Source organism: Vidua macroura, chromosome Z (assembly GCF_024509145.1).
Source record: "Vidua macroura isolate BioBank_ID:100142 chromosome Z, ASM2450914v1, whole genome shotgun sequence".
In the NCBI taxonomy this organism is placed as follows: domain Eukaryota; kingdom Metazoa; phylum Chordata; class Aves; order Passeriformes; family Viduidae; genus Vidua; species Vidua macroura.
In genome coordinates this window covers 35508732-35526885 of record NC_071611.1, presented here as the reverse complement: position 1 = coordinate 35526885, position 18154 = coordinate 35508732, and the positions used below count along the sequence as shown (strand labels likewise).

At 40.9% G+C, this 18154-nt stretch overlaps 1 protein-coding gene across 1 annotated transcript in view; it reads right to left on the bottom strand.

The window, feature by feature from the left end:
• HCN1 (hyperpolarization activated cyclic nucleotide gated potassium channel 1) overlaps window positions 1–4686 on the bottom strand; it is a 187827-nt gene extending 183141 nt beyond the window's left edge. Inside the window, exon 1 of the mRNA XM_054004200.1 lies at window positions 4313–4686. Coding sequence (XP_053860175.1) covers window positions 4313–4686 — 374 coding nt within the window. The remainder of the gene's footprint in view (window positions 1–4312) is intronic.
• Window positions 4687–18154: the final 13468 nt, after the last annotated feature.

Sequence of the window (18154 nt, the reverse complement as noted above, 5' to 3'; positions counted from 1 at the left end):
TGAAAATGAAAAAGAAAATCGATTCATAATGCAAATATAAGTTCAAATGCTTTAAAAAAAGTATAATTTAAAAAAACATGAGGCACACTAAACCATGGCAATTGTGACTTGTGTTTGGCACACACTTACTTGAAAATTGAACCTGTACATGTGTATGACAACATGGATGGATTGTGTAAAGCTGAACAATATAACAGAATGTTTTTTAACAGCAACAGAAGAAAATTCTTCTGTAACTACCCAGGCATACGCATGCAAATATTGTGTCTTTCGCCCTGATTAAACCCTTTGAAGTCTGGCATTAAATTACTTACAAGGTATTACCAATAAGGCCTTCAATGATTTATAAAGATTTCCATGATAAACCTCAAACATTCACATGATGCCTTAAATGTGTATACAAAGAGATTTTGAAACTGGAATGGCATACAAGCTAAAAAAAAATCTGGCAAACCTTTACTACACTCTTAAATTTTCTGTTCAAGTTTTAGAAATAATTCTGCTTTTATTTTACTGTTATCATTAAAATAAGGCTTTGAGTTTCTTGGATAAATGAAAAGTTACCCAGAGAGATAAAATGCCAATTTTTTTCTTCCTAGTGTTGCAAATTAGTTTATACTTTGTGCTGTTTACACAGGGGAAAAAAGACCTTCAGCACTGCCTGCACTGCACCTCTTTACATGCTATTCTGACTGATAATGCCACATCATAGTCTTACTTCATCTTGAAGCCAGTTAAAATTTTTGTCCCCACTTCCAGACAAAGGCTGCTCCCAAACATCAAGCTGACTGTAACCATCAGAGTGTGAAGGCTACATTTACGCACACACGCATTATTTCCACTCAGTCTGTCTCATACATTGCTATTTCTGCAACTCTGTAGCAACTCTGTTTTCTTTATAGATTGCTGACTACAGATGCCCTAGCCAATGTGGTAATAAACCCAAGATTTCCTTGACAGAGTGAGTTTCTCAGTGCGGAGGGAGGGAGAGAAGGAGGGAGATGACACAGGCCTGGATGAGCAACCCAGGCACATGCAAGCCAGCCCTCTGAACACTAGAGAAACTCTTTACATGCCAAAGGACATGGAGTAATTAATCATCTAAAAATCAGTCACGTACATTTCCATTAATACCAGAAGGCTGTAACATATAAAAGTCATCCAAAGCCCATGTCCACCACTAATCTCTTATGAAAAAAATGACGTGTGTGGCAGCAGCAGAACCATGCAGTTTCTCCCATCTCCTGTCAGCTTTGTCCTGCTCTCATTCAGTGGCGGCAAGGCCACAGGGCTGGACCAGTGAAGCTCTCCGGAAGGCTCATTCTTCCACCTATGAGAATGGACAGCTGAAGGCACCCAGTATCTCACAGAACACACACAGGACTTCAGCAAACTCTGACTGATAAATTCACTTTTGTTACTCATGCAATTACACAGAATTGTTGTCCAGCTTTAGAGATACAGTAATCACAGTGGGAAAGTGATAAACAGAGGCCTTGTGCTGGGTTTGATGTGCATTAGATGCAGGGTTTATATAACAGCTTCCAAATTACACATTAACCTCAGAAGACTGGGAAAAGACAACTAGGATCAAAATGGTCCCCTTGTGGAAAAATTATGTAATACTTACTGAATTTAATCCTCCAAGGGTGTATCTGCCCAAAAAAGAGACAATTCTTCCCTGAAACACATGCAAGATAGAGAGCCACAAAACTAAAGACCAAGCCCCACAATGCTGCAAGTAACCAATTTACTGAGCACTGAATTTAGAGACAGGTTCCACGTTCTATTCATACCAAAACAAGGGGCAGGAGGGCACCAAGATACTGCCCACTCCTCCAAACGTCACAACAAAATACCATTTGGTGTATATATACTGTTTTAGAAAAAAACATGAGAATGAAATCAAGAAATATAACCAAATACATCAAACTATCCCAGGAAATGCATAGAAGCATGCAGAACTAGGGAAAAAATAAAAGAGTCTGCAGAAGCCTATACCAGAATTTTCCCACATTTTACATGATTAACCCAGTATTTTCCTAAGAGTTCCTACATTTAAAGTTTACTGAGATGTCTATTTTCATAGGTGCCACAAGTACCCTAATAAGAGCTGCATTTACAAATGCATAATACATCTTCTCAATTGGATACCATAAAATACTCAACTTTTTACTTTTTTCTTGTTATTTTAGTAGAAAATTTAGTTCCTTCCTCTGATGGAAAGAACATCAACACAGCAGCATGGGAATACCTGTGTCTTTTTGGATGCTTCAAGGCTTGTCTACACATAAGCATTACACTGCTACAAATAACATGCAAAAATAAATGAAAGCAACTCCATCCATATACCTGAATTCATTCTGGTACAGAGTGACTGGTGGCTCTTAAAAGTGCTGTTGTAATTCCCAAATAAAGTGAATATACTGTATAGTACAACTCCTTCACGCATTTAGCACTGCCACCCAAAAAGAGTGGTACAACTACACAGCTGTAATTGTTTTGGGAGAAAAAACACACGCATCTCATATTTCCCACTGAAACAGTCCTCGGGCTAAAAACTTTGGTTGGGAACCTGCCACACCATCCCAATACTTTATGAGAGAAATGAAAAAACTTTATTTAAAAACCAAACACTTACTCTATTAAAATAAAAACTTTTTAAAAACCACCTGAAAATACCAGTTAATTTAAGAATATGCAGACAACAGGCCTGAAAAGGATGCAGTGTTGTTTAATCCAATTGAAAAAAAATGGGAAGCATATGCTACAATCTCTAAACCTTCCCACTCGAAGAATTAGGACAGAATTAGAAGACATTTCTGCAATGAAACAGAATGAACATGCTTATCACCTATTTCACAGAACAGTTTAAAAAGTTACATGTTGCAAAATATGACAAATAAGCTCCTATTGCCCAAAACATTGCTCAGGTGAGAACCTCACTCAGTAACCAAGCTTACAACAGAACAAGGAAAACTATTCACTAGAATAACCTCATTAATTTCAACAGAATCCTCATGTGAATAAAGCTACTCATGCACACACGCAGATAAGGATGAGGCTATCAGACCCCCCCCAATCCCCTATGCATGCTACCACAGCACCAGATGTGACCTGCTACATTCCTCTCTAGCTGGTAGAAAGGTAGAAAGGTGTTTGGCTCTCTCTCCCCACTTAATGCACCTGCTAATGCAGCTGAGCTGACATGCAAGGGGGTGAAAAGGTACCCCAAGAAAAGAATGAGTGCAGTTTATTGAGTTCAGGGAACCAGGAAAACAAGTAGGGATTTGAAGCATGATTTCAAGTCATAACTGAGTCCTGCCATGCTCCTCCACTCATGTAGCTGTACTGCTCTCAGGCTCAGCTGCAAGGTGGTAGCACAGCTCATTGTGAAACACCTCATTCCGAACAGTCCCGCAGAAACTTGGACTTTGAAAGTATTTCTTCCCGTTCTCACTGAAAGAATGTTCTGTTTAACCCAGTTCTTTCTTAGAAGATCCATGTAACTATTGAACATTCTGGATATTCTTTTTTTAAACCCAGTCTCTGGTGCAATTCACTTATCATATAGACGCAGGTTGTTCAATTCAAGCTGTTGATTAAATATGCTTAACAACATTGATAGTTCCTCAGAAAATATCATAAAGGCATACAGCCAGCTGGCATAGAGTACAGAATTAAATAATCTTACACTTTAAATGTATTTTTAAAGGGAACTATAACTTCTTGGGCATTTATTTGCTCTGCTTTCTGTATGAATATTACAGCCCTGCATCCATGCATTTTACTGTGAAAGCAGTGCTAATTTGCCATCACATTTACCTGTCTCCCTATGAAAACACAGTTTTCCACACATCACCTAGATAAACTTATTTTACTGTAACTCCGACAGAGACGCACTTCCTTCTCGCAACCTCTGGAACAAGTGTTTACACCGGGTGCTCAGGAAAGGGCAGGCGTGTCCAGACACCGGGATTTTACTGATGCTGATGCAGCTGTGTAACCCCCCGGGCGAGTTCTCATCCCGCCAGAGCAGAGTGGTGCCCGACGGCCCGCGGCGCAGACAGACCGGGACGGCGGGATGCAGAGCCATAGAGCTCAGTATCCTGCCTCGGGGGCTGCGGGCGGCGCCCCGGGCGGCGCGGAGCCTGCGGGGGCGTCCCGGGTGCAGCACGCTGGAGAGCGACGGGCCGAGCCCGCAGCAGCCCCGACCCCGCCACCCGGTCCGGCGCCCGCCGAAGTTTGCGCCGGGCGAGGTGCGAGGCGCCGGGGCCACCCCTCTCCCGCCCGCCATGAGCCCTGCGCTAACCTGAAGTCGCTGTAGGGGTGGATGATCCAGAACCCCGCAGTTTTAACCCTTTCCTGCTCCTTCTCCACCGCCTTCTGGCTGCCGAACATGCGGAGGGAGAATTTGTTGACCCCCGGCTGCAGCATGGAGGTGAACTGCCGCTGCATGAAGCCGTACTGCCGCCGGGGTCCCTCGGCATCCTCGAAGCCCACCACGGGCTCCTCGCCCCCGCCGCCGTCCACTTTGAAGCACACCGAGTTGCCATGCTCCTTCACGCCGCCGCTGCCGGGGCTGCTCTGGGCTTTCTCCGCCGAGGCCGCCGGTTTGGCTGGGAAGGAGTTAGCGCTGCCATCGTCCCGGCTGCCGGCGGAAGAGCTGCGCTTCCCAGCCTCCATGCTGCGGGGCGGGCGCACCCCAGCCGCGGGAGAGCGCGGGGAAGCTTCGCCGCCGCCGGTGCCCTTCAGCGGCGCGGCTGGGCAGGGCTGGGCTGGGCTGGGCAAGGCAGGGCTGGGCAGGGCTGGGCTGGGCTGGGCTGAGCTCCGCGCCGCCGCGCCGCCCGGCATCACCAGCGCCGCCGGCTCGGAGCGCGCTCCGCGCAGGGCGGGCACCGCCGGCCCTCGCCCGCCCCCTGCCGGCCGCCCCGCTCCGCCTGACATTGAGCCCGGAGTCCTTGAGGGGCCGCGGCCGGGCGGGCAGCGCTGCAGGGACGGGCCGGGGGCGAGCGCGGGCAGGGAACAGGGCACAGGGGACACAGCCCCCCGAGCGCCGGGCCCGCGCCTCCGCGGGAGCACAGGAACACGCGTAGGTGGATGTTTCACCCTGGGCAAAGCAAGGGGCAAGGCGTGGGGTTGTAGCGTGCCTGTACAGCCCGAGCGACAAACAGTGGCTGGGAATGATGCAGTGGGGCGTTTCCACGGGCTCGCGGGTCCCTTGGGAAGCCTCTATTGCCCCTCGTGGAGCAGGCGGACTGGGAGAGGGCAAGAGGCGGGGGTCTGCCTGGCCATAGGGCGGCACTGGAAGTCGCGTAAGCGTTTTGGATTCGTCCTGCTCAGAGTGCAGGTTGTGTCCGGCACAAGGGAACATCGGAGCGTGAGTGAGCAGGGCAGGCCGGCTGTGGAGGGGCATTCGTTTTCACAGACGAAGCACATCTGTCCGGTTAGACACTCCCGCCAAGCGGCTCTTCTTCGTCCTTCAGCCTTGAGCGGACTGAAAACGGGCCACGCGATGTGAGAGATGCTGCGGGCACGGCTGGACCACCCAGGGATGCCGTTCCCGTCGGGAGGACTGTGCTGCCATGGGCACCTGCCCTTTCTCCCTGAAAGGCGTAAAATGGCAGGTGCTCCCGAGTGCGTAGACAACCTTTTCACGTATGCTAAGAGGTGATTTGGCCTTTGTTTGCATATCAGTAGGAAACTGGCGTCCACATTTAGTTTGCTCCACTTGACATTTAAGTAATAAATTACAATTTAGAAGCCCTGAAAAAGCTATCAGACAGAAGGGAAACAGTGGGTATTTCTAGCTCCCAGTACACTATATACACTCAAAGGAAATGGGATATATATTGCCTTCAGTATCTCTACAGACATTGTCCTAGTGATTGCAGATTGTAATTGGGGAGCTGTGGGGTGAGGTAGGAGCTGAGAGCGCAAATGATAAGAAGCTGTTTACAAAGCATGAGCAAGGAGGAGCTTGGTCTCTGCTCTGAAAAATAAAAGATGCTGATACTTACCCCAAAAGCTGAGAGGTTTTTTGGGTTACAGAATGATGAAGAATCAGTATCTACAGACACTATTAGAGGACCTCTAGCATTATGTCTGCCTGCAAAAACATATTTTATAGCATATACATGTAGGTCCTGGCCTTCCATTTAGAACAGGTTTGACATAGGTTTGTTTTTTACCCATTCTCGACACATTTTTCATTTTGCACATTAAAGTAGAGTAGGAAAGAATTAGTAAAGCTTCACAAGCTCTGGTATTTTCAATAGTATTTTCCACTTAATTTTTACATGCTTTTTCCTTTACACAACAGATGCTTAAATCTAGGGGAGAAACAGATATGCAAATCAGCATCCCACCATTTGCACAGTGTCAATCTGTAGCACTGGGGGGGCTGTAGTTCAAAGTGGGATCTGAGGGCTTTCCTCAGCAATTGGTCTAACAGAATGTTTATGCCTAGTGCAGTCAAACACACCACGTTCCATTGATGTTAATGATTTTAGTGTGGAAGTGTTGACATCATGCCATTGTGGAAGAAGATGGCAAGTACAGATGCACCAGGATGGATTGCTGAAGGCTGGGCAGCAATCAGGATCGGAAGGAATACGCTCATAGAGTGATTGGTTGAGGGCTGACACACATAAACATTTCCCACCTGGATTGACACTTTTCTGTAGCATTTTATCCTAAGACAGTGAAGAGTGTGTGCACAGCTGCAAATGGCTCATACACAGCTGCTGATAGACAAAAATCTCTTGGTGTTTTATCCCCAAATGATGTCCGCCTCCTTCCCTCATGCAATGTCTGTCACTATACGACAGTTAAAAAGTAAGAAACTACTACTGTTTTGCAGCTTTTTTAAAGAATTAACTCACATCATGTTTGACAGAAACCTGGAAAGGCAAGGGGTAAAAAGTCTAACTCACACAGTGCTTTCCCACACACTTAGCGTACCATATCACGGGTAGTGGAACTGACGATTGCCATGTCAGTTGAATAAATGTTGCTACCTTAGGATTTCTGCTACTTCTTCACAACTTATTCCAGAGGACTTTTGCATTCAGTCCTTGACCTGAATGGTCTCTCCCAGCATAACCTAGGAGAGCAAGAGCTAGTCATGTACAGGACAAAAATAGACCTGTAGTGGAATAAATTGGAACAGTGAAATGGAGACATTTACAGCTGCAGTAAGCAGATTCTGATGTACATTTTTTTTTAATTGGAGAAGCAACGAGTACTGGATTATTGGCGATTGTCCTTTATTTATGGATGAGGAAAATTGTTCACAGCAAGAACATTCAATTTCTTCTTTCATGAAACTTGCTTTCACTTGTATTTAATGTCTCATTTGCCAGTATTTATCCTTACTTTCCATGGACTGTAGACCTATCAAAATGACCAACCCTGCCTACCTTCCCCTCTTTTAACAACAGAAGAATCTGGAAATGTTCTATTTCCTGTGGTGGCATTATATAGATATGACAGGGGTTTGTTCGATCAAAATGCCCTACAACTTAAAAGTTCTTAAAGAAAGAAAATAATCTGCATTACTTGTAACATATTATTTTATGCTTGCTTTTCAAATACAGCATATATGTACACCACACAGATATATGTCCCTTGGCAAGATTGAGATTTTGATATTTTCTGCTTCCCATGATCAAACTTTAGATTTTTGTAATATTTTCTCTAGAGAAGAAATGTATACTTATTTGTATAAGTCTGAGTGATATTTGTCCTAAGTATGGCCTAATTTACCTTAACAGCTCAACATCTTGCAATTTTTAATAACAATACTGAGATGTTAGAATGAGAAAGCATTTTCATAATCTGTAGTTTTTCTTTGGGAGAATGGATTCTTCCAAATAACTGAATATTGTTTTCAGCCCAGAAACTGAAGTCTCCTGAGGCCCACCATGTTAGCTTAGATGAGAGAACTTTGGTTCACATAAGAGGAAATAATAGAGCATGGTGTGTGGAAATAGTCCTGAAGACTGCACCAGGGATGAAAATAGTTGAAAGGTCACTTTAGCTGAAGGTACAGCTTGTTCTCTGTAAAGTTTTACTTTGATTTTGTGGCCATATTAGGAGAAATACATAGAAAAATAAAACTTATACATGAAATTTCCATGAAATCAGTGCTAACAGAACAAAAGGGGCAAAAAATTGATTTTACATCTCTTTGCTATGTCCTAGATTAATCGATCACTACTAAAAATTTAGTAAGCTGTTTTACTTGCCTGTATTAAATTATTTTTATAACTTTCTCTACTTTATGAAAGTTCTGTAACATCATGAGTTTCAGTGCTTTATATGACTCTGTAATACTAATATATACTAAGATAAATATAAAGAAAATTAATTTTCTTCTCTTCTGCCAAACATAGTAAATTTTTTATACCTGTAGTAAATACATTCCTCCTTCACTTTATTTTTTCATTTTGATACAACTTGAACATGCACAGAACAGTTCAGCTGTAGAAATAAAAAAAAAAAAAATAGCAGCTTGTGTACAGAGGTATATGTATATGTTCAGTGAAGAAACTCAGGCACAGACAAGCAACATGACTTCTATGAGGTGACCCAGTAAGATGCACCTGACTGCGGAGCAAAGCTGGTGTCTCTCAAGTTAAGGTTTCATGCCCTGTGAGATATTTTTAAGATTATTTCTCAACAGAAGGTCACCATCAAGTCAAACGGCAAACCAGGGTTAGCAAGGAAGGAAAATAATAGTTATATTTACAGTTATATAACTATGTCTGCCAGCTTAATTGAGGATTGATCCAGATTCATATGTGCTGTTTTCCATGCCTGTTTGATTGAAGTTTGCAATTAAATAATTTTGATTAGATCCTACCCTACTTATGTTACTTTCCATGCATATTTACTCACACATACTTATTGGCAACAAATGTTTTCCAATCGGTTTTATATTAATATTAGCTAGTGTTTATGAAGCAGGAAGAGTCTTACTTTTGCAACCATTATCATCCTTTGAAGAAAATATATCACAAAGCAATTGGAACTTCAACCATGAATGCTACCTGGCAGCTGTCCATATAGTTACTTGAATTGTTTGGGTTTTTTTGTTTTGTTTTGTTTTGTTTTTTTTTAACTCTGTGGTAAGTTTGAATGTCCCCAGTGAGTAGTGATAAATATGTAAATATGATCTTGATGATTTCTGTTCTGGCCTGGTGCTGAGTGTTGGAAGTCCCACTGCAGCATCTCAGTGAAGTTCTTCAGAACTGGTACAGTTCTGGAACAAGAAGGTAAAATTAAATCACAGAATATTCCTACTGGTTTTTACTAGCTCTCTGAAGTGTCTTTTATTTATGCAAATCACTTTCTAAATTTAATAGAATATTTGTGAGCTTAGAGTGCCTTATCTTTTTTGAAGAAAAATATTTTAATGCCAGTGTTTATTATCTGTTTAATAACCTGCCAAGTCTTTATTCAACCCTATAGAGATATCATTGCCACAAAAGAAAAGTAGAAAGTGAAAAACAAATTCTAATTTTGTTGTTGTTGTTGTTGTATGTGTGTTATTGTTTATTATTCTTTGCTAATGTCTTCATTGTTGGGTGCCTGAAGTGCTTTACAAATTATTAAGAAATTGCTTTCTCTGACAGATGTTCTGATGACTGACTAAGTGGCTATGATAAGCGCTTCAAATTTTTGCTATGTTAAAAATATTTTTTCTTTTAGTTTAAATGTAAATGTACCCCAAATAAATTTTATTTAAAATCATATTCTAAACAATATCTTATGACTGTATTGGTTTGAATAACTAGGATTTGACACTGCAAAGATGTAGACATTTCTGAGTAATTTTTTTTATGAATCATGGTACTTTTTTCATACAATGCCTAATCCTGTGAACATTTCTAAAATTAGTGCATACAGGTATGAAAGGCCACCTCTTACTATTCAGAATGCTATATACTATACCAGGTTCAGGTATTTGCAGGCTTGTATCCCTTCTCTGCAATACAAGAAAAATATAGTTTCTATAAAAATGTAAATACCATTAATTGGTCTGGAGTGTAACTTGACATTAACAATAGCTTTTTTCTCCTGTTGCACACAGTATTCCTACATAATTGCATAAGCAATCCACAAAAGCAAATCCTTGTGATTTAAAAATCTCTTCCTTCTGGAACTTCCAGAGACAAATAAATAAGTGCTTTTTAAAACATATATATTTCAATAATGTGTGAATATCAGCATTAAACAGGATGACCTAACTGCCACCTTCCAGTACATAAAGGAAGTCTACAAGAAAAATGGAAAGGGACTTTTTACAGGAGCATGTAGTGACAGGATGAGGGAAAATGGCTTCAAGCTGGAATAAAGTAGGTTTAGATTAGACATTAGGAAGAAATTCTTTACTTTGAGAGTGGTGAGGCACTGGAACAGATTGTCCAGAGAAGCTGCGGATGCCCCACCCCTGGGAATTGCTCAAGGCCAGGTTGGATGGGGTTCTGAACAACTTGATCCAGTGAAAGATGTCCCTACCCATGGGACAAAAACAGCTGATCTTTAAGATCCCTTTCAAACCGAACCATTGCACGATTCTGTGACAGATCCTACTCTATCTTTTAAACTATTATCTTTCCATGGACCTGAATTTTCAGAACTCAACCTTCTTTTTCATCTTTTCATCCTAACTTTGCTCACATCATCAGTACTGGTAGGATGCTTTTAGAGATAGCTGGAAAGTGCCATCTTGGTGACTTAGTTCATTAGTTAAAATTTGAATAGTTGTCAAATTTAATTGTGCCAGCTGCTCTCCTGTGTTCCTTGACTTAGTTTAAGTACTTAAGATCCCTTACTTCACAATCATATTTTAATGAATAGGGATACTAACAGCAAGCAATATGCCTGAGTTGTGTCATCTATTCAGTTCCTTATACAGAGCCATGTCTTGCAGGATTAATAGCTGTCTTTGATATAATATTGAGTATACTGCTTAAGTGTTCCAGTTGTTTCTAAATTATAGGTAGGTCTTCAAGTTATTGTCAAGGAATTTCACCTGTTAAACCAGCAATGAGAAAGAAAAACTGAAGCTGAAGACTTTTGAAACAATTCTTTAAAACTACACTGCTTTTTACTACTTGCCAGAATAGTTTTTTAAAATTCTAACTATGGAAAAGTGTTTGTTTTAATAAGTACTTTTGGAAGAGCAGTGTGAAGGTGTAACTCTTTCAATGTTGATGTAAACATTCAGTTTTGCCACTAAATAAAAAGAGGTCCAGAGGAGTCCAGAGATTGTACAATCAGTAATCCAGAGCTGTATCTCATTTACTGTCTTTAAGGTACCTACAAGTGTTCTGATTGTTCAGAGGTACTTTTTATTACTTCTAGCTAGCTGTGCTGGCAATAAGCACATTTCAATTACTAGCATGTATAATGAGAAGATCACACAGCGCTATTCCCTGTTGATTGCACTGCCTCAGAGATGGTGTCTAGATGGTGACATTAAACACACGACTCAGGAAGGATTGCCCCAGTTTTTGCTGTCAGAGTTTTGTTCCTCAGTTCACATGGGCAGCTTTCTTGCAGCTAAAGAAATCTCTGATGCAGGGGAGGAGAATAAGCTATCACAGCTGGCAGACGCAAACAGTACAGCATGCACAGCTGAACAAATGTAACATCCTGAATTGCCATAAATACTTGGAGGCAAAAGCTGCTACAGAAGACAGGACACTAGCTGTTTAAATTTGAAAGCAGGTTCCCATAGTCTGCCTTCTTCTACTTGGAATTTCTCCTGTTGTGAAATGTGGCTGTAGATTAATTTGTGATTATAAAGAAGTTCTGCGTCTCAGATGATTTTTCCCCTTTTGAGTTGTGATACCAATACATGAGGAAATGGTAACTGCCATAATGGAGACATTGCTGTTATAGGCATAGTGTCCTTTTATTAAAGAGAAATATGAATAAAATAACAAATCATTGGCAAAAAGAATGGAAAATAAAAAGTGGGTTTTCTCTCTAGGCTATTGTTGGGTGAAAGTACACATGACCTTAGATATACTTCCTTAAATTAGACATTTGGATTTCTGATGGGAAATGGACTATGGCAGGTGCTGAGAGGTGCCTGTGTGCCTGGTAGATGTAGTGGAGAGGGGACATAGATAGTCATTGTGGTGCTCTGTAAATGAATTGCCAGATGTCTGTTCCATGCCTAAGGCAGCTTTACAAGTAAGGGATCTTGTGTGTCTGTGGCAAGTTCATTTCTTCTGAAAAAGTAAAGACTGACTAGAAAAAACCCAAATTTTATTAACTGAAGTTATTCACTCCCTAGGGCTGTCACAATGGAAGCATTAGGAACGTGAAGCATAAGGAGGCCTTAACCAGTAACATCCAAGCCATCTCAGAGGATTTTGAACTTTAATGCTGGTAGTAATTATCAATGTTCATGAAACTAAAGTATTGCTGAACTAGCAGTGGCAACTGTAGAGAATTAAGAGATTGCAAATATTCCCTCTAAGTGATATCAGAAAAAGATATGAAGACTTTGTTATTCTGAAATAAAAGGGGGAAAATGCATACAAGCTTTAACTTTTTTGAAAGTATATGCATAGTAGGTATCCTCAGCAGTAAAGGTAAGCATGCCTAAAGCTTCAGTTAACAAAGGCACTTTCAATATTTATTTCCTATAGCCTTTTAATATATTTTATTTTATTTAAGAATACTTTCAAAGCTTGTGTGAAAATACATGTCATGTGGACCAATCACAGATAACCAGAGAAAATTGGTATCTGGTACTTTATTAATGGAGTTCTCCTATCTCACTTGTTTGTAATGGCATTCAAAAGCACAACAGCCTTCTCTGACACTAATGCTCAACATGTGGTAGATGATGTCAATATTGGATGTTAAAAAGTTATCTCAATTCCTTTTGTAAGAAAGATTGAAATTTCAGAGTCTAATATGGCAAGTCAAATCTGATAAACAGAAGACTGTAATACAAAATATAAAAAATGTACAAAATATAAAAATTATAAAAATACTGGAAACAGGTAGTGGTAGGAATAGAAAAGAGATCAGGAAAGCTCTGTATCTAAAACTTGCTTTTCTGAAGTGCTTGAATAACGTTTTTTATACACTAGATGGCAAAGGGCATGAATGACTTGTGATGACCTGTAATGTCCTAAACTTGAGAAGATCTTGTCTCGTGTTTTTTTCTTGTGTTTGAGAAGTACAGCCTCTCTGAGCAGAGACCCTAATAGATTCTAATGCTTGCCATCTTACAAGTGATCTTTTAGTAAATTCTCTGAATGTCACTTGTGTGAAGAATCACTTACCAGTTAATGTTCTGTAAGTTAGGGTTTTCATAGATTCTATTCCTGAATTCTGTGGTTCTGTTATGAATAAATTTAAGGTTTAATCATTTGTTTGTATGTTTAACCTTTTGTCTGTTTATTCCACAGTTTGAAAGTTCGCTTGAGTGTATTCACTGATTCCACCTCTGTTTGTATTTTCCCTACCTGATGCATTTGCCCTTATCCCCGGTTCACACTCCAGTTGTATTCCCCTAAGTTTTAGTATATTTCCCTAGTGTTAGAACCCCTTTACCTATTAAGTTAAACCCTCTTTGTCCCCTTCATGGCGTCAGGTAAGTCAGCCACTGCTCCCTGAGGTGACTTCCTGATTCCCAGGAGGCCTAGCGTGTGCTGCATATTGATTGCTGGACCCCAGCAGAGGACTAAAACTGAACTCAAACCACAAACCAAAGTAAGAACTGCTCAACAATCCACATCTACAAGACAGAGAAGTCTCAAAGAATCGGAGAAAGCCTTCAACATCCCTGGAGCCGGTCGCCGTGACTTGAGAAAGGTCCGAACAGAGTCACCACCTTAGACCAGCGAGCCATAATTGAGTCTCTGGACGTATCCTCCGAGGGTGGAGGCTCTGACCCTGCCGTAATTGACAGGATCGTCTACCCCTCCTCTGGGACAACGACTCACCTGGGAGTAGCAGCGGCGGCGTGAACCCCATACCCCCGCCCCCTTAGGCTATCTTTTAATAAAGGCCTTATCAAGAAAGGAGCACAAGGTCTCCTGACCCTTTTATTATTATTTACAACAGTTCCAGCCTGGATAGATTTGTAATCTATCTTCATTCATACTGGCTATTCACTAACTTCACTCATACTGTGAAGTATTCTTTTAGTTCTCTACTGCTAATACTGCTGTATTGGAGCACTTCCTATTTAACACAAAAATGTGCATCCCCCCATCTAAAAATTTCCATCTAAAAATTATTAGATGTTTGAGATGTATCCCTTCTATGCATTGAAACGCTGAAGTGAAAACCATGAGGTAATTTATATTTTATGGTTTGAGTTTTATTCTTCTAAGTATGATAAACTTAATAGAATTTTTTAATGCATGTATCACTGAGGTACTTATCCATGTTTGCATGAGAGATAGGCTTTCCAGAGCATCATACAGTTTTCCAGAACTGTGGCTTCTGAAAGTCACAATAAGCAACTTAAAATGCTTTAAAATAGGCTATTCCATATTTTATAATCTTGATATGCTGTGCGTTGTGAGATGTGGTTAGTGTAGACATGAGTTTTGTATAGGTATATGTATATGTTTCAAAAATTGCCTATGATCAAAGTACATATGAGATAATATCTTAAAAACCATGTAAATTTTCTACTAGGAATTTGTCAGTGAGGATATGTTAAGGAGTGATCGAGTTATGTTCTCTGGACTTTTTCTCTGTATTTTGAAAACTATGGCACATATCCTGCTTAGAAAAACCACAGGACAATGGGAGGCATCAGGCTTTCCTAATTTTAAATTTCAAGACTGACAAAGCCATGTGTTTTATAGTCATGCATATTCTTTACTAGTATTTCTCATAAAATATCTTTTCCTCTCATCTGTATCTTTTCCTCTCTTTACTTTCATCTGCATCTCTAAAAGAGATAGAGCATATCAAATCTCTTCAGCTAACAAAGGGGAGGGAACTCTTATATAGACTTGGAATCATAGAATCAGTTAGGTTGGAAAAGGTACTTAAGATCATTTACTTCAACTGTTAACCATTGGCAAGTCCCACTAGGCCATGTTCCCAAGTGCTGTGTCTACACATCTGTTAAATACCTCCAGAGATGGTGACTCTACCACTTCCCTAGGCAGCCTGTTTCTATGCATGATAACAATTTCTGTGTCAAAATATTTCCTAATGTCCAATCTAAGCCTCCCCATGGCGCAGCTTTAGGCCATGTCCTCTCATCCTGTCACTGGTTTCCTGGGAGAAGAGACCAATCCCACCTGGCCACAGCCTCCTTTCAGGTGGTTGTAGAGAGTGATAAGGTCACCCCTGAGCCTCCTTTGCTGCAGAATAAGCAGCCCCAGCTCCTTCAGCTGCTCCTCACAGGACTTGTGCTCCAGACTCTTCCCCAGCTCCACTGCCCTTCTCTGGACTCACTCCAGCTCCTCAGTGTCTTTCTTGCAGTGAGGGCCCAGAGCTGGACACAGCACTGGAGGTGTGGCCTCATCAGTGCCCAGCACAGGGGGACAATCCCTGCCCTGCTCCTGCTGACCACACCATTGCTGATCCAGGCCAGGATGCCATTGGCCTTCTTGGCCACCTGGGCACACCCTGGCTCATGTTCAGCTGCTGTCACCAGCGCCCCCAGGTCCTTTCCAGCCACTCTGTCCCAGCCTGTGGCTGCCCTGGGCTGTTGTGACCCAAGGGCAGGACCTGGCACTTCACCTTGCTGAACCTCACACCACTGGCCTCAATCTCCATCGATGCAGCCTGTCCAGATCCCTCTGCAGAGCCTTCCTGCCCTCCAGCAGATCAACACTCCCACCCAACTCATTGTCATCTTTAGAACTGGTGCTGGACAAAGAGGACAGGCATTTTGCTAATGGACTTAATAAATATTTCCTGGCAGCAGAACTAGTGGGTTCCATTCCTGAATATGGACTCTTTCACTAAAAGATTTTTCATGTGCAGTTGGAAGAAAGACCCAGGCTTCTTTCTTGCCAAGGAGCACTTCAGCAAGTGTGATTTTTTTTTTTTTCTTAAAATCTTGGATATTCTGGAACTTATTAAAATGATTACCCCAACTTCATATAGGAGAAATACATTTTGTTTTGTCTAACCCTTAAAAAAAAAATCCTCTTCTGTTTTGTCCATCTTTGTCCACCAAAATTCAGCCTAAGGCAGATTCCTGGCACAGGCAAAATATAAAATTTAAAATCTGTGGGTTTGTGCAGCTGGCAAAATTTCTTCCCCCTTTTTTCAGCAATTCAAATGGATTTCACTGTTAGACTATCATATTAAAAGAAAGAGGTGTTGATTCCACTTACAGCATGATTATGTTATCACTACTGTTGTCTGATAAAAGGCCAGCAGCGTGTTTTCTGGTGAGAGAAAAAGTAACAAAGAACATGATAGCAGTGCTAAGTTGGACCTTCAATTTTATTTGCTCAGCCACCTGCTGCTTCAGATCTATATAAGGAATATGCCTGCCCTGCAGCCAGCAGAGAAGTACAGAGAGAGTCAAGCTATCCACACAGTTGGGCTTGTTTATATCAAGCAATCTGGTAGCAGCAGCATGGAGCCCTATGTGAAGCAAGGTAATCGGGTGAGAAATGAGAGTTGATTAGCTTATGCACTGATGCTTTTAGACCTCTTCCAATGCTTCTGCTATCTGCTATTTTAAAAGGGGTTTGTGCACTCCTGTACTAATCTACAGGCATACTTTGAAAGGAGATGCTATTATACCTGGCAAATTAAATTTACAATTTACTAAATTTTCCAGATGTGTTTAGTTAAAATATTTTAAATTTCTTACTTTCTGTGTTCAAGTATTCAAGGACTAAAATCTTTATAGTATTTGTGTTTCATATGCTATAAATATCTGAGCTGGGCAAGCAGAAAAAATAATATTTATTTACAATGAACATGCATTTTTTTCCCCCCATGTTTCTCAGTTTCTAAGCCACTGAAGAGTTTACCCTTATACTAATCAACTCTACTTTGTAAAGATACTTTTTCATTAGCAGAGAGACAGATTGTCTTTTCCTCAGCAGTGCAGCCCACTCCAAGCAGATGACTAAAGAACCATGGAGAGCATATGCTCGGCTATGACAGTGAATGCTACACAAGCATTTTTCCTGCTGTTGTGAAATGTGGCTGTTAACATCTCTCCATTTTTCTCAGTACACTCAAAGACTTATTCAGTTGCTAATGCTGTTTGAGTCATGGAATATCATTGCCTACCACATGGAAACAGGAGGAAAAACATGGAACATATGCTTTTATAAGGAGGCTCTAAGAGAATATACAAATAGCAATGGTGGAATGCTAGCAATACCCACAGAACTATGGAAAAAATCTTTCACAGGGAAAAAATATCACTACACTTTTCCTCTGACTTTTAAAGCTCAAATGATATATACGCTGTTTGAAATTTAGTTTATGGAAACAATCTAACAGATTAGAAATACTGCTTTTAATTACTGAAGGATTTATATAATCATGTCTTTAAAATAGACTGTCTTTAAAAATGTAGGTCCATTCACTTTGCATCGAGACTTGGATATTAGTGCTTATGGGGAGTCATGTATGCAGCTTTTACTTTGAAATATGATCATGATTTAGGACTACATATAGAAATGCTGAGTGAACAGATAGCATCTCAGAAAACAGTAGAAACTCATCATTTTAAGTTGTGAATATGGGTAAACAGGCAGTTGATAATCCTTAAGGATGCACGTTATTAATATAGAAGTAATGCAGACTATGTGCTGTGAGTGCTGAGAGATGACATTGTTCCGTATTACACACACAATCAATTGATCCCTGGAAAAAAGGCAAAGATATGGTTGACTGTAAAAGTTAGAGCAGGTCTGCATGTCATCTAAGGACAGAAAATAATCTGGCAACATTTTTACCCAGCTTTAAGAATTCTGTTTTGGTTACATTTCATTTATTTCCACTGTTTAAGTGAGATCCCACTAGTTCAATTCTGTAGGATAGACTAGATCTAAATTCTATATAGGTCTGATAATATTTCCTAAGAAAATCTGTGTAGTTCCCTGACCCCGAGTGTTTAACAGAACAAAGACATCAGAAGTAAATCACCTTTGTGGAGTGCAATGGGCATCAAGGC